The sequence below is a fragment of the Chlamydotis macqueenii genome, chromosome 20, assembly GCF_036417535.1.
Source record: "Chlamydotis macqueenii isolate bChlMac1 chromosome 20, bChlMac1.mat, whole genome shotgun sequence".
NCBI classification, from domain to species: Eukaryota; Metazoa; Chordata; class Aves; order Otidiformes; family Otididae; genus Chlamydotis; species Chlamydotis macqueenii.
Window position 1 is genome coordinate 9,078,452 of NC_141575.1, and position 21,099 is coordinate 9,099,550.

Below are 21,099 nucleotides of genomic sequence, written 5' to 3' on the forward strand. Positions count from 1 at the left end.
AATACATGTTGCTTTTAGGGCAGGGAGCGTCAGGAGATTTCAGATCTATTTCTGCTCCCACCATGGATTTATTGCTTGAACTTGTAGGACCTTCAAGATTGTGAAGGCCTTGGGCTTACTGGTGCTTAGAGGAGATAGTAAGGTCCCAGACACCAGGCAGAGCTGCTCTATGAAGCACAGCTTTGTTAAGTACGCAAGGACCTGCGTATCACAGCCCAGATCATTACAAGCCTGGAAAAGGGGCGGGTTATGCACATACAGAAAAGAACATGCCCTTAATCCTTTTCACAGGGGGAACTGGATTCGGTATCTGGCAGCTCTGGTACCAGCGGATGGCTCTTTCTGAACTGGCACATCTTACGGCTCCATGCCATTAGATGGCCCAACACCAACACTACTTCAATTACACAATACATCTACACCAGCTACTGTCAATAAAGTACGATCAGCAGAAGTGGTTGAACTGGAAAACCCAGTTAAACACTGATTCACAAATATTTTTGCTAACACATTCACAAGATCAGGGTTTAAGCTGATGTAAACTGGTGTAACTCTAGTGTCTTCCATAACATTAAGCTGATTTCTATCAGCTAAGGATGCAACTCACACAATTCAGCCATACGTTCCTTGGCGTCACTAGATTTGGAACTGTTTATGACCCAGAATGTGTGGTTGTTCATCCCAGTAAGCTGCTTATTATTCAGAATTCATTGTTCTGTTTTAAGGAACACTGCCCACTACAAATGAAAGGAAAAATTAGTGATCTTAATGATTAAAAGCACGCAGGAAAGGACAGGATTTTTAGGCAAACACTTTGTGCAGAACAGTGCACTCTCTAAACGACCCAACTCAGTACGGATTGAGTCATCAATTATTATAATCAGCCATGCAAATTTTAACCATCTCCCAAGACGCAATTTATTTCAGCACTGCTTTGCGAAGGGCACTGTGATCCTCAGGCAGAAGTTATTTTGGATCCTCAGCGAGGACACCGGGACTGGAAATGCACTCTTGCAGCCCTCCCAGGCCATGCGATCTTGTTTCCTTTTGGTGTTAGGGACGACACACGCTCAGCTGCTCCACAGCTTAGCATCTCCTCTTTGTTGTCAGGGATCTGTTTGAAAGTCAACTTTCTGTTGGCTTAATTAGGTGGAAGCAGGGATTGTCAACGGGGGGACTTGGAAGGAAACCAGTGGTAAAACCGATCTCCATTTCAATGTGGCCCACAGCCACCCTACACAAAGAGACAGTGAATGACTGAGCTCGCAGACAGTGCAGACCAGGATGCACCTGCTGAAAACATCTGAGGAATAAAATGTGGCAATGAGGTAGAATAAAGAAGAGGGAGGCAAAGGTGCTCTCCTCTTCCTTGCACAATCTGTAATGCTGGTAATGAACAATTTTGGGCATGGTGTGAGTAACTTCTTTCTCCGTCTCACTTCACCCACTTGCACTATTGGTATGACACTGCCTCCCTATTTAATTTCTCACCTGTCTATTTAGCAGTGATTTAAATGTCTAACAGCTTGCGTAGATAATATATGCCAAAAATATTTAAAGAATCCAGACTAAAAGGTACTGAGAAATGAAAATGTACAATTATAATTGAGCACCTGTTTTTTCAGACACATCCACCAACAGCTGGGATAGAAGTCCCTGCAAGAATAATCTTCCAGCTTCTCTACAAAGAGACTCCTGCATTAGCGCTTGATCCTGGATGAGGAGAGGGCTTTGAAAGCCAAGTTTCCACAATTAGGACTGCTTTTTACTCAAATTAGCAGCTATACAATTTCATCACAGGCTGCCATGGTGGAAAAAACTGTAGGCTTATGGACAAACATTTCCTTTTACCAGCAAGGAGTTGGAGGTAAGAGGAATCACAAGGAGCATCATGTGGGAAAGGCTATGAGCAAACTTTCTCTTTTTACTTTTCCAATTTGGGAGCCAAACTCAACCCTGATGTAACTCCACCGGCTAAAAGGAGTTATACAGGGGATGGCTCCTGAGTTAAAGTTTTTGGTCTGCAGACTCTTGCACACAAATCCTGCAAACAGCCATGAATGTCAAAACGAATCACGGAATCGCATTTACTGGCTTATGAAAATCTAAGCCAGATCCTCACACCTTATGCTGCCACTGACATAAAGACAAAATGAGCATAAATGGGTTCAAAACACTATTAATTAGGAACGACAGCATATCTGACACTTAAACACTGATGCACATGACTCCCCAAAGTGCAGGGTAATGGAAAATCTAGACTTCTCTGTTTTCTAATAAGCCAAGTATTGGGGAGATTCCAGCTTATTCTGAAGTTCAGAGCACAGGAGGAATTCATTCCTACTGCATGATATTTCAGTGAAGTGGATTCAAAGTCTAAAGATTACTAGCGAAAAACAGACAATTTTCTTCAGGGCCCGCACCAGTTCAGTAGGCAACTCAAAAAACAGTAAAAATCTGTCATTCCTCTCAGTAAAGACTATCTGTTCTCAGACTAAAGCGTATCTGCTTACTTGAAATTCAGAATTGGTGCTCTCCCCTCTAAGGCACCGAAACTTTCCAGCAAGGTTGAAGCAAGTGATTATCAAGCCCAGCCATCTAGATCTAGGACACCGCACAGCCCAAAATATTTGCTTGCTAAGAATGAGATAGCATCAGATTCATGGAAATTAATGCAGTCACCTCAATGAAAACTTGGAAGAGCAGATGCATTCAAAGTTTTCTGGCCAAGCAGAATTTGCCGCGGAGCCCTATTACAATAACTGTTTACATCCTGCCTACGCATATCAAACAGGAGGCGCATGAATGGATGCTTAGCGACAGCAGATGAATGCATCTAATAGATGCAGTCAGGAAATGAAGAGAGTTTTCTTTTTTTTGCTTGTTTTCACTTGTTTTGTCGGCTCTATTATTATTTGATTATTACGTATTATTATATGCGCATGCAACATTTTTCATGTTTTTTTTTTAACGAGAGGATGGAGAATGGTAAATATTCCAATCCCGTGTGTTGTAGCTACAAGAAGAAATGCTGGTGCTTGACATATTTGATTATTAGAGATGTTTAGAAGCTCAACCAGCTGCTAGAGTTTATGGTCAAACACATGTTGGCAAATTTATGTGCAGGTAAATAACTCTCTAGAGTAATACAGCAGCCATCAGTTGAACAGACTAAACAGGTAAGGAGAGTCTGTCAGGAAGATGATTTTAGTTCTGTGCATGGTTCATATAGCTACTCTTGCCAAGGTGTGAGGACACAGGACAGCCAACCCCAAATTCACAAGAACTATGAGTCAGCCTTACTCTCTGTCCCCAAATTCATGTAATTAACCATGTCATTCCTAGAAATGAGGCCCTAAGAGGAAAGCACAGAATACTGTGGCACCTGTGACAAAGTTCCATCTAAGCAGAGAAAAGGCCATGGTCTTTATCTCCATGCTTCACCTCCCTCCAGCCGCAGACCTGTCAGGGCCTCAACCACAGATGCAGCCAGCCCTGCGTTACATTTTTAAACACAAGGCCAAATTTTCCCTTTCTGACTTTAATTAAGCAGAGGTCACTGTCTGTGCACAGCTCTAGAGAATAAAAGGGACATAAAAGGAACTTGAGTTACACGGAGCGCGCCTAGAGTAGCTCTGTAATTTGGATCAGGAGTGAGCTTTTGAAGTGAAACTCTTGATCTTCCCCACTTAAAGCACTGGGAGCAGTCCTGGAGCATGGAAACTGGACCCAGTTTTGCCCAAAACGTAGAGATGTGCTCCAGGACCACACCTCATGTGGTGCCACGGGGCCAGGCTGAAAGGCTGAACGCCCCCTCCTCCCCCCCCCAAAAACCCCGACAGTGTTGACGTCAGGTCTTCATTAACAGCTGTTTTGTGCTAGAGATCTACTTATATTGGGCCACAATACTTGCTAATGTAGCCAGAGCCATTCATCCTTTTAAGGTCCTTTTGCACTGTTAAAACAGCACGGAAGGGGCCTCCGCGCGTTGGAAACCAGGCCCAAGGCACTCAGTGGCTGAGTATCAGTCCTCTGTTTTTTACATGAATAGTCCCATTGAAGTGAATGAGTTTATTCATTCAAGTGAGGCAAGTAAAATTTGGGCCATGGTGTGCACTTTGTGTAAAAATATCTGCACAGATTTACAGTATTCCCACACACAGATAAGATTATACTTGGCCAATTTTACCTCCTACTTGTCTTGCACAGTGACCCAGTTTCACAGACTGACACAGGCACATATCTCCAGCCCAGCAGCGCTGGACGCAGCGGTACTGGAAGCTCAGCACGTGAGCTTTCCAGCATTAGTCACTGGAATACTACTATCATCCTTGTTTTGATTAATCCATCAGAAGTTTGGGCGTGTTTCAGACAGGATCATTTATAGATTTCCCTGACATTCTTAAATGGTAACAGCAACACTTCTGCGTCTGCTAGCACTGGGAATCTCGTTTTAACAAGGAATTGGACTCAAAGTATTTGAGGCTGTCTCTTTAAATCTCTCCAGTAATACTGAGCATACAGATTCGAAAACCCAAAGGATTTTTTTTCTAGAAAATCACTATTTATTTAACATATGATAACTCTGTTATGAAATTTTAGATTTAGCAGGCTATCCACTGGATGTTATTTAAGAAGCGACTAACGAGGGGTTATTAAGAACATATTGATTGAGTTATAAGAAATATGTAATAAAGACATATCTGGTTACATAACAATTAACTCTGCATCCATGTGTTTTAAGAGGCAGATGGTATTTATTTAACATACAGTAAGTATCTTCTGAAATCTAAATTAAATTGGAGAAACTTAATTTACCTAAAAATGATTATGGGCTAAAAAATTCTGAATTAATTTTCAGAACTTCACATAAGTCCTTTTCACACGTAGGGAATAAAAGAATTCAGTTGCAAAACTGCAATTAAAACAAGCACTGTTCAGAGCACAAGACCTGTCTCCATCAGCTCCTAATATTTGATTGCCCTCTCCGTATTAATTTCCAATAAAGGTGGAAAATCTTATCTGAGTAGAAAATAACAGCTATCTGCCTACTCAAATAAAGCGCAAGTTGGCCACTGCGATGGCCATCGTGTCCTAGCAGCACTGGAAGGAGTTTCATCCCCGATGGAGGCTGTGGCTTTCAAGGTGCTCTCACCGAAGAAAGCAGCCGTGCTGAGACAGCTCTTTGGGTGCTAACACGCTTGTAAATTCAGCCCCGGCCCTGAAGGACACTCACAGTTTGCCCTCTATAAAATAACAGCAAAAAGTGGAGAAGAAACGCAAACAGGGAAGGAGAGTTAATGGCAGTGCGAGAAGGTCGACCATTTAGGAAGTTCTCTGCTAGGACTCCCATAGCTCTCACAGCCCATCCAAGCATGGCCTAGGAGCATTTACTTTGACGGCCCCACTGCCCAGGCCATCCTGGGGTAGAGCTGCTCCACCTATGAACTGCAATGTGGTGCAGCTCTTGCCCAGAGCCCATTTAATTTTTCATTATCGGCACCACGTAGCTGCATGCCTATCAGACACGAACACGCACACGCTGATCTACACACTCCACTCAGGATGCAGCACGATGCCGCTTGCGTAATATTCAGGGTTTTAGGTCTTTGACTCTGCCTTCCTCCATTCCCATCCCAGACCTACAACTCGGGGAAGGAGGCAGGATTCATCCCTGTCCCCAGCCCTGCCACCTCCTCCCCTCCGGTGCTCTGTGCTGTCACGGGAGCAGAATCAAGATTCACTTTGTCCTTGTGAAGGAAACGTGCAAGAGGAGGAGGGGGAAGGCACAGGCCGAGCTGAGGCCCACAGGTATTTGTGAGCAGCAACAACAGCAGGAATCACAGGGCCGCAATCGCTGATTGAAAATTCCTCCCCTAACATATGGAAAAAGATTTGCCCTTTACACGGCAAATCAATGGCCCTCAACCGAGTGCTACAGGCTGAGAAAGGAAGAGCAGAAAACAGATCAATAACTTCCTCAGTAGGAACCAATTTAGGAAAGCGCCTTCATCCAGACTGAGTACAGCACATGACAAAGCTGGCTCCTGGAGCAGGGCCTGGCTTGTTCCCCTGCTTTTCCCCTTTCCATCCTATTCCGTGCAAGAGTACAGAGCAGCGCGTGCTCACCTTTCAAAGAAGTGTCCATCAATGGGTGGAAACCACTCCAAGGTGACAGAGGTGGAGGTCCGAGCCACAATCTGAGGGGCAATCGCAATAGGAGCCGGTTTCTTCGCAGGCTGCCAGCTCTGGTAGACAAGGTCCAAGTAGCAGTGCATCCTGGCCACCTGGTTGGGCGTGAAGGAGTTGGTGCAGTCGTCGTCTGAAATTAAAATGGAAGCCAGGTCAACCACGAGGAGAAAAGGTGGGAGCAAGACAGTTACGACCCAGTGAATGGAAGCTTCTTGCAAGGGCCAGGATAGGTTCTCGCAGCACTGAAAAGTTAATGGCCTGTGAACTCATTAGTGCAGTCATCACTTGTGGAGGCAGGTGAAAGGAACAAAAGTTAAAAAGGAAAAAAAAAATTTTAAAAAAATCAGTAAACGTTGTCTCTCTCTGGTCCGGGATAAGTACAAAGCACCTAGAGATCGTTGCTAGGTGAGACAGAGACACAGGGAGGTGAAGAAACAGAAAGCTTCAGTGCAGCACCTTCTGGTCAGAATTGGGGCTACCAGTGGACCTCTGGGCTTAAAAGAATTTCATGTCTTAATGGACATGTCTGACACAGGATAAAAGGGCAAAGGATGGCCAGTGTTAGGGTAAAGCATCGACTGAGATTCATGCAAACCGTCTGCAATAGACTATGACAGATTTCTTAGATTAAAAGAACGTAGAATTTTAAAAATATTTTTTTTTAAGTTCTTACACTTTTAATGAACAAACAAAAAAATGTTCTAAAAGATTAATTTAAAAGAAAATCATTATAAACACTGACTAAAAATGTAAATTTCCATGCAGTAAAATAACTTCATTTCTATTAAAGAGCTCCCCCATTACCATTATGATTCTAGTCCCCTTTCTGAACTTCTAATACATTTTTGATATTTCAAATTTATTTTTCATTCTAAATGGAGAAATAATTTTGCTGGATAATTTCCCATAAATATCCACTTCTCCCTTCGTCTGTTTTCCCCAAACACGATTTGGTAACGAGAACACATCTAGTGCCCTCTGAACACCATACAACTTTACAGCTACAACGCCTTGGAGAAGGAGAAAACCAGTATTTCCCTACTGTGAAGGTCACAGAAGGAATAAATATGCTGTGCAAAGCCACCCAGAAAAGCTGTGCTGAAGAACTCAATGCTAGCACTTTAACCATTTTTCTGGTCCTCTTCCCGTCAGATGAAACGCTCTCGAAAACGCCGAGTGTTCCTTTGCATGTGCCTGCAGAGTTCCCAGCCCACTAAAGCTCAGTCCCAGACGGGACCTCTGCGTGCTGCCATGACACAAACAACAATGACGGCTTGGCACAGGTCAAGTAATAGACTTTTCTGGGAAGATGCAGGTCACCAAAGGCTCTTCAGAGAGTTCCCTGCGTGCACAGAAGTTGGCAGTTCAATATTGGAAGAGCGTTACTAGATGCTTTGATGTCTTCAAGTCCGTGCCCTGTGGAACTCAAGAGGAATGAAAAAATATGAATTCATTCTAAAGAGAAGTGTGAATTTGCTGGCTAATTTAAAACCTTACCACATCTTCCCTGAGATGCAAGCAAAAGGAGACAGCTTTGCATGGGCTCCTGCTCAAATTACAGCCCCAAATGCAGTCCTACCACAGGCAGGGCACATCAGCTCATGTGTTCTCCTAATTCCAGTGGGCAGCCAACCTCCCCTCACCAAACACGCACAGCAGATAGACAGCACCAGCTTGAAAATATCCACAAACCCCTGCGGGTAGGCAAAAAGCCACTTGAATACGATGTCTCTGGATTTCCTCAATGATTATCGATGGTCTACCCCCGAGCATGTTGTAAAAGCCATAAATATCCTTCACGGAAGCCCAGAAGGAGACAAAGGCCCTTAACAGCCATCATAAAGGAACAATAAAATATACATAGGACAAAGCAGTGAGACAGTGGCACAGGAGAAGGATGACCTGCATTCTCAATCTGTTTAAACACCAGCACAGGCTGTGTCCTGGGGGAGGGGAAGGGAAGAGAGGTGAGGCAGAAGGGTATTTCACTTGATCACTCGATTTCAAGAAAGCTTCAAGATCCTCTGATTAAATAATAGAGAAATCCAAGAGACTTTGCTGGGATTATTATTCCAAAAGAATTCAGAGGCAGAATTCCTGCTGATTTCGTGGAGAGTGGACTAAAAGACTAATTTATCTTTTTATTTGGGAACACCATGGTTATTTGGACTCGTAAAAATAATTTACAAGTCCAATTTCTCACACTTCTCGATCTTCTAGATGTCGTAACTTGTTATTTGAGGGAAAGAAAAGTTACCCTTTAATGAGCGCTTTGCCACAGAGCGGGGGGTGACTGGACAGATGGATGCTAGAGACAGACAAACACAATATGATCAAGTTGTATACAGCCAGCAAAACAGAAAGGAAAGACAGACAATATTTAGAGCTGCATGACCTCAACCTAGATGTTTCAAATGTATTTCTACAGCAATTTGATATCCTGATATATTTTTATTCCACTGGCAACAACAGAAAAGCAAACAGATTTATGCATGAGCTCTACAGATGCCTATCATGTCACTTCACTTAATTTTTCAAGAGGAAAAAAAAAAAGGGTTTCTGCTCAGAACACCAGCACATATTTAGCTCCCTACAGAAGATGGGTATCTCTGTGGGCTGCCTCTCTGCCCCATCTCTTGGGAGAACTGGCAAGGCAAGGTCTCTTCTCAAGAAAAGACCTCGGTGTTTTGAAACAAGCTCGCTCCACCCCTTGTCGCACACACAGAAGCAGATTTGGTGGAGGGACGTTGTCATCTGAAGCAGCACTGACTGATTTCTGTGACGTCACCACGAGGCTCTAGCAGGCAATAAGACTATCCGTCCCACCACACGCACCAAAGCGCACGACATGCCGAGGAGCTGCCTCAGTGTGCGCGTGCTTGTCCCTGAAAACACCCCCTAAACAAACAGAAAAATAAAGAGAGAGCTAAGCATCACTTTTAGCTAGTGCCATGAAGGGCATGAAAGCATTTCTGTTATAAATCATTTCAGTCTGTGCCCCAGCTGACATTAAACACTTTGCCTCTCCACAGTTTTATTACAGAATAAGCAGTCCTGTGACCTTTTGAGTGGGCAGTCTGTGTTTTCGCCTGGAGTAGAAAGGTGCCCTTCAGTGCCTACAAGTGTATTGGTCACCTTTAAAATGTTGTCGGTGCTGTCAGCTCAACGCCACGGACCTTAATCACAGCTAGACCCTGTGACCCAAAATAGGGGGAAATAGGAGTCAAGGGATCCCCTCTTCTGCCTGGGATCCTTCAACTCCCCTTGAACTTCCAGGGGTGCAGGAAGGAACCCACCTCATCCTTGTCCAGCGGGCAAGGGTCACAGGAGCTCTTTGTGCCATGCTCTGCTGGTAGGAGTGCCGCGAACCAGCACCCCTGAGCAACACAGCTGTGCCACAGAAGTCTGCAGAGTTACAACTCCAAAATCAGGGTTTTGCTTAAGCAGCTTTGTCCTCTTGGAGGGGTGGTTTTACAGCAGTTATACAGAGCCTTTGCAGTTGCACTCCCAGCACAGCACACTCGTAGTCTTTGACCAGGAGAGCAATCTTGACCCAGTTCCTATCCCACGATTCACACTCTAATGAAGTAACTCGGATGTGGGTGATTCTAGCTGAACCAAAGTGACTCCAAATCAAACAATAACCATGACATTTGAATGGACACCTGAAGGCATCAGCAGCATCTTGTTAGATGTCTACCTATCACAGGTTTATCCTACAGCCTTGGTGGTACCAATATTCATCTGACATTCAATATCTCCTCAGGAGAGGGTAAACAATCTCTGAATTTGGGGTTTTCAAAGACGACCTCATAGATTAGGCATCCAGATCCCAGGGAAACGGGGTGTCAAATTCGCTGTAGAGCCTTTAGAAGCTGTTTTCTTACTGCTAATCTCATTTTTTCCCTCCCCCAAACCTTCTGCCTGGTCATCAAATGAAACTATGTAAAGTCGGGGAAAACTGGGAAAAAAGAGAAGGAGAACTGGAAGGGATTCCTGAGGCCATCAAGTTTGATTCCTCATCAAGCCTGGTCGTAGATCAATGGACACACACGTCAGCATAAAGCCCTGCACAAAATGGACTGTAGAAATCGGAGATAATAGCGCTATTCTTTGTTCTTGCTCAACCACAGCCACCCACCACCAGCAAACTGAGGAAACCCACGTACCTGCGTAGCTCATGAAGTTACTGAACGGCGTGTTTAGGAAACTGTGAAAACCACACGTGTCATTGCCAGGTCCAGGGTCTCCACACAGCTTGTGCTTAGGAGCAGGGTTGGTGTCACTGCAGAGGTCCCCAGTCTCGAAGGAGGGCTCGGTTTCCATGCACGGATCGCTGCAGGAGAGGATCTCGGAGATTCCCCGGAAGACATGATAGAGCCCCAGGCTGTGCCCAATTTCATGGATCATTGTGTGTGTGTGGCCAGGGATTCCATAGAAGGAGGGATTCAGCACGATGCCACCTGCAAGGGGAAAAGAGAAGAGCTTAATTGGTCTTGTCTTTCTCACAACAGCAAGAGAAAGGAAGACAATTCTAAGGGCAGATCCACTGGCAGTTCATCAGATCCTCTATAGCACAGATTGGTTTTTGCACAATCAGGCACATTGCTCAGAGAAACTGCACAGTAAGGTTTAATCTCACCCTTAACTTGAGGCTCTAAGGATGAGGAATCAGGACAAAGTCCAACATCTTAAACCGAAAAAAACCTGTGACAATTGGTCTTTCCACTGAATGGGGAAAGGCTGTTTAGTAGGGCCTGTTGCAATAGGACGAGAGGTAATGGTTTTAAAATAGAGGGGGGTAGATTTAGATTAGAAATCAGGAAAAAATTTTTTACGATGCGAGTTATAGAACACTGGAACAGGTTGCCCAGCAAGGTGGTGGAGGCCCCATCCCTGGAAACGTTCAAGGCCAGGCTGGATGAGGCTCTGAGCAACCTGATCTGGTTGGAGATGTCCCTGCTCCTTGCAGGGGGGTTGGACTAGATGACCTTTGAAGGTCCCTTCCAACCCTAACCATTCTATGATTCTATGATTCTATGAATATGATTGGTTCAGTTGGCTTGTTAACTCAGAAAAATCCTACATGCAGTTACCACACTGTGCAAATCCAAATCATTGACTGTGCTTAAGCAGAATGATTCTGCCTTGGTAAGTGTAAGCGATGCATTTGACACCAAGAGTCAAACAAAACATACGTGGAGCACTCCCTGTACACCATTCCACAGAGGAAAGATATAACAGCAGTCTATTAACTTCTGAAATAGCCTAAAAATTGCAGCAGGTTGCACCAATATTTGCAAACTAATAGACGGATGAAGAAAACGGAATGCACCCAAGCTGGAACAGCTTTTGTGGGGGGAGCTCTGATGACAGACAGCTTTGAAGCGATGGTCAGAATCACACTCTGGTTGGATCTGAACTGCACAGTCCACTGATGAATATGCATGAGCCTGATGTGTCAGAAAACACGAAATCCTGGAATGTGATAATTCTAAAAGAACTGCACAGTTGTTAAATGTGCACACAGAAAACCAATGGTGATTTTTTTGTTGTTTGAATCATGGGATGTGTAGATAAGCAAATAGCAAATTAGTGAGGCTACACAGGATATTGAACTAATCAGAAAATTTATATTTTTAGCTCAGATAGATATACCTTTGAATTTATGATATGCTTCATATTTTCTTTATTTAGCTTGTTGACCTCAACTTTTCCAAGCCTTTTATTTAAAACTGTTTGTGTATATTGCCTACCATGAGAACAGGAGACTGCTCTGTAAAAGTTATAGTGAGAAAATAAATCTTGGATGTGGTACGCTAATAATTTAGTGACAATGAGGAGAGAAAAGGTTTTGGCAGGAGGAACTTTATCAGTGACTGCAGCACGGGGAAGATGAGATCACTGGGTTCTGACACACCATAGACTCTTTCTTCTCCTCTGCCTGGAGACCTGGTTGCAATAACTGTGGAATTAAGAGGAAAATAAGACTGAGAAGATCTTAAGAAGACATCTAAATTGCACTCTCAGACAACGTAGGACCAATTAGGTCTATACAATCCTCACACATATTGGTCTAACGTGTCTTTGCAGCCCCTGATGACACGACTGCCCTGGCAATCAATTTCAGCACTCGGTATCCTTACGGCTGCAAAGATTTAACTCCCATCTAATCTGAATTGATTTTTTTGGCAATTTAAGTTCATGACTTCAAGTCCTGCCTCACACGGATACGAAGAACAGAAGATTCTCCTCCCCTTTCATCAGCTTTTATGAGATTGTCATCATCCCCACTTCAGCCTCTTTTCCTTCAGCCTGGATAACTGTAATCTGTTCAACCTTTCCCTGTACCTCACTCCTTTTCTAGACCTCCCTGACGTTCTCTGGTTTTCCCAGTTGTCTCACATTTACCTCCAAGAACAGTGTCTGCACATGATACAGTGCTCCAGTTGGAATTTTATCAATGCTGAAGAGAGAGGAAGGACCACTTCGGGTATCTTGCAAGGACATGTGCACACATAGCAACAGAGAAAAGACTTTTCCTTTGTGGGTGGGCATGTGTGACTACACGCACACAGTGGAGAGGAGTCGCATAGAATCACAGGGTGTTCTGGGTTGGAAGGGACCTTTCAAGGCCATCCAGTCCAACCCCGCTGCGAGGAGCAGGGACATCTCCAACCAGATCAGGTTGCTCAGAGCCCCGTTCAACCTGGCCTGGAATGTTTCCAGGGATGGGGCATCCACCGCCTCTCTGGGCAACCTGGGCCAGTGCTCCACCACCCTCAGCGTAAGACATTTTTTCCTAATGCCTAATCTGAATCTACATAGGGATGTACCAATACATCTATAGTATTAAAAATACAAACTGAAAATTTAACACAGACACAGAAGAGTGAATAAAATCAATTGCAATGCAATGTCATGCCTATTTTGCCACATGCAGCATCTGCACATCCTTTTCACAGGACTGAACTGGCCCTTACACTGGTTCGCCGCAATCCCAATTAATTGTTTACAGACCTACCACTACGCAGCCACTGCAGTCCCCGTGTTCCCTGTATCCCTCTCTCCTCCATGACACAACACATGCTCTGATTCCTCCAGTGTTTGGACTCTACCCACGTGGAGCCATTTACACTCAGTGAGTACCCTGGTGCATTGTTTTGTGGGGGTCTCTTTTCCAAAGATAATTCCAGAGTTTGTTTTCCAATGGCAGGAGTATTGGTGAAATTCCTCAGCAGGACATGCCTTCAAAATAAAGGCTGGGTAAATGGATCTGGCATTGGACAGCCCCGAGGCAGCTGGAGAGGGAGATTTTATTTTTGCCTTTGTTGAAAATTTATATTTTTCACAGCTGTCAAGAATCTAAATCAATTGCAGTTTTACAGAAAAGATAAACTCCCTCACCCAGACAATCTCTATCCCAGCCTTTAGATCTGCACCACAGGACATATTTCATATTTTTTATTAAGTACATATTGGATTTATAGAAGGGAGTAAAAAAGATTAAAGATGAATTCTTACAGACCAAGCACAGGTCTGGGAGGGCTATTATGACAGGAAATTATGATCATTATTTATTTATTTTTACTTTTTTTCTACTGCAACCAACTTTAAACTGTTGGCTAATGCGTTTTTTTTTCTCGTGAGATCTTTCTTTGGTCAATGAATTCTGTCAATACACTGTAGGAGCTGAGTTTAAATTGTTTTGCTCAGGCATGATGTTGACAATTAGCTTAACGAAGTGACAGAAGAACTCATCAGGGCTTTGGGCAAGCCCCAGCCCTCTTGCAGAAGGTTGTTCTTGGCGCTCTGGAGCTCTCCCCTTGTTCTCTGCTCCCTCCCATGGTAACACCAAGGGAAGCTGTGAAAACACTCCTTTAGGGAAGGATCAGCTATATTACAGCCTTATTTCACTCCAGCAGTGGCACTGGGGCTAATTTCCACCCCCCAGTAACCCGTGCTGTTGCACAATCAGAAGCAAACAGAGTTACTGGGGGGCTAGTGCAGGAGCAGGGGGTTGCGGTGCTATAAAACAACAGAAATCACAGCAGCATGGGTGCTGGTGGAGGCTGGGGTGAACATCTATCTATGATTTTTTGCCAGAAGATGCTGCCATGGGGAATGCTCACCAGCAGGCATTGACAGCATCTTCTGCTTGGGCACTCCCAGCAAGAATCCATGGGGATGGGGCTGGAGACAAGTCAGAGTGGAAGTGACTTCACTTCCAGCCTAGCTCAGCAGGAGACTGGATGCATGTTAGTGGCGGTCCTTGGGAAGGGAAGTTTGCTCACCCTTCTTCCAGAGCAGCTGCAGAGCTGGATGTCGTAATAAAACATTTACTGACTGAAGTAGGGCAGCCAGTTCCAGCTGCCTGGTTTGACCATGGAGCCTCTCTCAGCTATGAAGACAGGTGACGACAAAGAGATGTTAACTTCCAGGTTTTGGGGGAATGTATTTTTGAACATGGAAAAACCTCCCTGACTGATGGCTGGGGGTGTAGTTCAGCTCTTATGGTATGCTTTAGACTAACACTGTATTTGCTCTCCTTCTCTGAGCTTTTACATCTTTTTTGTTGTGCTCAACGTGGGGCTGGGTAATAGAAAAACTGCCTGAAACAGCCTTTCACAAAAACTGAACTTGGATCAAACTGGACTTCACTTCCAGCCTAGGAAGGTTTGGACAGCCTGGAGAAATGTCTGGAAAACTTGTGAGAATCTCTGCTTTTATAAGATGACCAGATCACGTTTGCAGCCCGAGGGAGGTCTGTGTAGCTAAGAGAAGCATAGACAGACTCAGTCGGTGCCTTCTGAACCTTCTGAGGTTCATTTTGACATTTTGCAAGGAACGCAGAGCCAGTGGCACTGCAGGTGTCATGGCAATGAGTCATTTGGGAGGTTGTACAGCTTTGTCTGGATCCCAGGGTTCCAGCAGCCGTACTCAGCAACCCAGTTATGAAACACGCAGGGCGATCTGCAGGGCAGTGAACTCTTTCCAGTTCCACTCAAACGAACATTAGAAACATAATCTCTCAGCAGTCTGCTCTTTTGCACATTGGTAGAGAAAAATAGCAACAAATGTTAACTATAGTCTGTGAGAATGATTAATTAAACACTAAATAATGAACTAAGGATCAGAACACAACGGGCTGAGGTTAAAAATTCACTCCTGTCTAGCATCTCCCCACCTATCCCCCCCAGCCTTCACAAAGTGCTCCCATGGAGTGCATGTCCTGTAAAGTAGCTTCACTTAAAAGGTGAAATACTTTCAGCTTGACATCATCTACAAATACCGTAATATGCTTTGGGTTTATAACCTAATATTTTCCTGGTTGTGAGCCAGTATCTGGGAATCGTGAAATACTTTTTTTCCCCTGACTATATATTAGAGGAACGATAAGAAATCAGAACAGAGCTTAACGCATATTTGCCTTTTTTTTCTTAGCGCCTCAAAAGAATGCTTTACAAAGAAGAAACATCTTTATCGCTCACCTAGATGCATCAAGGCTTCCTTGTCCCAGGGCCAAGTTGCCACTCCAGCCAGCTCTTCCTCGGAGGAATTGGCAAAGAAGATGTTGAGGTGTGTGGATCCATCCAGCTTCAGTATGTTCTTTAGTTCATTAACGTCTAAGTATGCTCTGTAGGAAAAGAAAAGTATTTTGTTTTCTAAAGGTGACAGAAAAAGCAAGAGAGTATTGAAGAAGCGCTGCAATCCAGGCAGAGATCTTACAATATCCTGCATATCAGTCACCTGGAATATTTTAATAACCCACTCCCAAACCTCAATTACTTCGCATTCATATAGTGAATCTCATCTAAGGACTCCAGGCCATTGATTAACTAAGGCCACAAAATCCAAGGTAAATACATAAAGCTGTTCACGTTTGTAAGACAATACAGGAATCTACTTATTATGAAAGTAATTAACCATAGATTATGGTCAGTAAATCTTTTTATATCAGCAATTACCTTGCACATTTCCTCTAAGCTGTTTATTATTGTTACCTCTGATTTTCTTTCACAATAGCAGGTTTCACATCTCCAGGCCAGCACAACAACTAACAGCAGGAGAAGTTACTCCTTTAGCACCAGCGGCACTTGTGCCGAGTCGCACATGGTCTAATCCCGACACAGGACGGCTGTTGGGAATTGCTATTTTCGGCAAGCAAAGTTGTGCCATGAGATCGCCTCGCAAGAGATCTCCGCAGGAGCAGTACCAAACGACAACATAAATTCCTAAGGCTCCTTAGGTCCCCTCCTCAAGATGAGCAGAGTTTCTTCTTAGCTTTTGGGTTGTTTGGAGGTTACAGAGCAACCTGCTTGCAGGCGAGCAAAGCCAATCCCTTAAGCTTGATGGCCATTGGACGTACCCTTAGCACTCCTTTGGAGGAGCAGACTTTGTCAATACTGGAGGTACAGGAGGAGCTACTTGCCGAAATGTGTACCATGGTGCCACACTGCTTTCAGTGACACCACGATGCTCTAACTCAGAGAAGTTCTCAGTTTCTCAGCTGGAGAAAGTGCAGCATAAGAGTAAACCCACTGCTCCTCCGTCTCCAGCTCGCATTGTCTTTTGACATTAACTGTTGTGCTAACACATAATCTAAACCAAGGATGAGTTGTGCTATCTTCACTGGACATGTAGAAACAATAGAAAGAGAGATCACACTGAGTCAAGCACAGTTGACTAGCTTGTAGGGGAAGGATACCATGATGGCTCTGAGTAGGTTGATTCCTGCTTCCTAAAGTCCCCGTTCTGTACGTGCACGGGTGCGTACAGGGCTCATGTAGCTCTCAAACCAAACGCGCTCACACTCAGTAAGTAGGGTTCCTTGCATACTTTGCAAGGCTTTCGTTCCCAGAAGGGTGAAGAAAAAACAGGGGAGTTGGCCCAGCATCAAGATCTTTCTGTCCTTCCCTGGAGGGCTCCCCAATGGAAAACACATTCATATTTCCACAATAGCTTCCCCTGCCACTTGCTGAAGTCATTGCCTCCAAAATAGTTCATGGCTGGGTGTCCCCAGGCCCTCGCTGACTCATGGAGGAAGACGTGCTCTTTGGGGACACCAGTGGAAGGGTATGTTTCCATTCCATACAGTGTTTATCTTCCGATCAAATGTGGATGACATCCTGAAGGACAGGTCAGCACTGTGACCCCTTACACATTTCTCATCTCTCCGCTGTTCCCAACACATCTATGGAAAACACACAGATCTTTCCCTTAGCTCCTCAAGCTTGTTCTGCATGTATCTCCATGACATTCTGAGGCTGTATGTAATGTATTTCCAGGATCTTCTTTGTGCCTTTGAAAACATCTTTCCCAAACAAGGGCTCATTACACATGTCCACAAGCAATAGTTTGAAATGACGTATGAGAACTAATGTGCGTTTCCAAACAAAAGTGTAAGTGCATCGGGGGAACATGATGGAGGACGCATGCATGTGGAGGGGACAATGTGTACGTCTGCATGCACGGCAGCATCGGTCAAAGCCAGTGAGCAAAAGCGTAAGAGAAAACCTGGGAGTGATGTGGTACTTTGAGCAAAAGAGCAAAGGACAGGAACAGAAGCATTGCATACCTCTAAGTAGAAAAACGTTTGTGTTTTGCGTCACAGTGGGAAGGAAAGGCCCACTGTCCGTGCTGCGGCTGTTGCCTCTGGATGCGGATGCTTTACGGCCTATGCAAATCCCTGTGGGAGTAACTATAATCAAACTCCCCTCCCGAGATCACAATTTTTATCCTCCCTCTTCTCTTACGGTTTCAAATAATCTAAACTAATATTTCTTTATTCTCAGCTGTCTCTTTGCTTATTGTTCACACAAACCACTCCCATTTATCTCCACGGCCACGATCGCTCTCTCTCTCGCACACAAGCTGTGTGCTCAGCATCCAGGGCTGTTTTGTACCTGGATTATTGCTGCAGATAACATCCAGAGCTGACAGCATTTAACTAATTGGCCGGTGATGTCAGTGCGTCACCGAGACTGAACTCATGTCTTACGTAAATCCTCCGTACTAAGTCAACTGGACTTGGTTTTATAGCGTTGCTCTGTCGCCTAATTCTCTGCTAGCGAGCAAACGCCTGGGAACGAGCAGAATGGATTCAAACAGCGTAAGAACAGAACGCTAAGAGGATTTTTAGCAAAGGCTCTGCAAGGAGTAGTGTAAGCAGACCCTGCTTGGGAGGAGGTAAATGCAAACACCTTTGTAAATGCAGTTAGCAACCCCCACTACGCAAACATGCTCAAGCGTTCAGCTGCGGCAAATCCCCCGTAAGCGTGTGAACACGCGTGTGCATGTGCATGCACAAACCGAGGTGTGAGTGTGTAAGCAAGGGCTTGGACGGTGCACACATGTAAGACAGCCAAGAGCATGTATGCAAAGGCATCAGCGCGCGCGTGCGTGCGTGCGTAAAAGATAAAAACATGAGCTGGAATTCCATCCTCTCCTTCCTCCCCATGTTTCTAATAACCTCCCATCCCTATCCATCATCACCACATTCCTACGCTCAAGGAGGCATAAATTAACTGCTTTTGCAGTTCATGTCCAACTCCGTAGCCGCAGGCAGCAGACCCAACAGTTACCAGGTCAAAATACTTTTCAGTTATTGTGTTGGACCAAGCTGACTCTCCCCTGCTGCCGCGGCGGCTTTGTTATCAGCCCAGACTATCTGACCCAACGCAATCCGCGAGCGTCGCTTACACTCCTCAAGGTTACGCGGGTCCCCTGATAGAGGACATAATGTCTGTCACGTGGGCTCGTGCCAAAGAGAGCCAACGAGCCCAGCCTTTCCAGCGCTGCCAAACTTGCATTTCAAAGATGTGAGTGCAGTCTTGGAAAGGGATCAAAGCCTTTCCAACTGTCATTAGAATATTTCCTTTATGCATCTCGCCGTGAGTGCCAGCAACATATTTCATAAAATTCATTGGCTCGCGATGGTACCTCCAATAGAAACCTGAATGGGGGAACTGTCAGGGCAAGTCAGTGTGGAAAACAAAACAAAACCCAAAGCACAACAAAACACGTGTCGTTCCTGTAATGGAAAAAACATACGACGCTGCGAGCGCGCCTTGCTCGAGAAAGCCTAATGAGCCTATTAGTGCATCATAAAAGGTCTCCTTTGCTGGAGTCTGTTTTAGACATAGGAATTCTATGGGCTGTTTAAGGCCATTTGGGACACAAAATCATATCAGGCAGTGTGCACGTTCCCACCGACATCTTTTCATCGACTTATTTATCCAATACACAGCTTCGAGTCACTTTTTCCCTCCACTGCAGTGCAAACAGCCCTCTGAAGCTGTGCTGTACAGCAGCTCACCCTCACCCAGTACACCCCAGACCTCAAACGGCGATACGTATCCCACGCAGTGCTCCAGTTTCAGGCTAATGGAGCCTTTAGCTCATCCAGCAGCGTCTCTGACCGCCCTGTCCGCTACGCAGCCTCCCCCATCTGTCACACGAGCCATTATCCCCACGCCGGTCTCATCTGTCCAGCCCATTTCCTGTCCATTTGGGCTGTGGCTTTGCCGCAGGAGGACAGGTTCCTGGGCAGCGAGGCGAAGCCCCCGGCCCCACCGGCCCACAGGGTCACAATGAGGAGGCGCTCCCGTCCACCGGCACTCATCTCCAAAGCCAAATCCAGCCACAAACCTCTGTCGCTCAGCTACAAACACATTTGTCAACGGCTTTTAAACTCGCCCAGTAGCGGGTCTAACCCTATTAAACCTAGCCTTGGTGACTGGAGTGGAAGAGTTTTGTAACCGGGGTGGAAACTCTTCCTTCTCTGTTTTCCTCCAGGACGGAGTGGCTTTCCCGTGCTTCCCTGATGCAGTTGTTTTTGCAAGGAACACAGAGCCTTCCAGCCCTTATTGTTAGGAAATGTTTTCTGCTGTTTGCTCTGAGTTATTCTCTATTTGACTTTGTTTTGTTTTGTTTGTTTTTTTCCTTCAAAGACAAGTGTCACTTTACAGCCAGGAAACAAACAGGGTACTTAAGGGATTATTTGCGAGACCCCACCCAAACACAGAGCAGGAACTTTGCTATCTGCTCAGTATGGAGCATGGTCTCCAACTGCCGGGTGAATTTGTTAGGAATAAAAGGCATTGCATCATTAGGCCAAAAAAACCCAAAAAAACCAACTCAACACACCCCAAAAAAACAAACAACCAGAAACACCACCATCTTCTGCATTGGAAGTCAGCCTCAAAAAGTCTCTATTTTATCTCTTGACATGCAACGTCCCGTCCTTTAACCCAGCGGGTTCAGCATATGGCAGGGCCGAGTAAATCTGCCAGAATCACAGGGATCCAGTACATCCCTCTCCTTCCCCAGACTCCTTGTTGGTATTTTCACCTGCTGCTCTCAAAACAGCGCTCAGCCCAGCTTAAACCATGGTTAACAACTTAGAGGACAAAGAGAAAGCTCTTCTGGACAGCCCAGGCAATCCTTGCTGGCAGCCAGTGACAGATCCAGGTGTGGTTCCCAACACAATGTGGTCTCAGGGGTGTTCCCGTGGTCCTTCTAGCTCTTACCTTGGCCCAGGGATTGACACCAACTCATCAGAGCAGCAAAGGCCACAGCAGCTGGTACGTGGTCAGGCACTCACCAACTGTCTGCCCCATTTGTTCAAGCAACATGGGGGGGCCAAGGTTTTAGGGTGCAGCATCCACCTAGAGATTTTCAATATCTGCAGTAAACAGCAAGGACGGTTTTGAGACAAATTATGTTCTTCCTGGAGATAACGGCAAGGGCCATGACTTCAATGGCACTGAAAGCTGACCTTGAAATGGGGCCATTTGGCAGATGCGCACAACTGTAATTTAGCTTTTCCCCCTGTGATTTCTCAGTCTTGGGTGGTTAGACATGGAACACTCCTTTTGGAGAAAGAGTGTCGGTGCCAGTATATAA

The 21,099-nt window shown here is 45.1% G+C and overlaps 1 protein-coding gene across 2 annotated transcripts in view; it reads right to left on the reverse strand.

The window, feature by feature from the left end:
- The window catches only part of PAPPA (pappalysin 1), a 181,167-nt gene that overhangs the window by 110,626 nt on the left and 49,442 nt on the right, over positions 1 to 21,099 (reverse strand). For both annotated transcript variants that reach the window (XM_086763700.1, XM_086763699.1), the window contains exons 3-5: positions 15,684 to 15,829; positions 10,362 to 10,655; positions 6,130 to 6,322 (exon numbers count right to left, since the gene is read on the reverse strand). In XM_086763700.1, the coding sequence (XP_086619826.1) occupies positions 6,130 to 6,322; positions 10,362 to 10,655; positions 15,684 to 15,829 (633 nt within the window). The remainder of the gene's footprint in view (positions 1 to 6,129; positions 6,323 to 10,361; positions 10,656 to 15,683; positions 15,830 to 21,099) is intronic.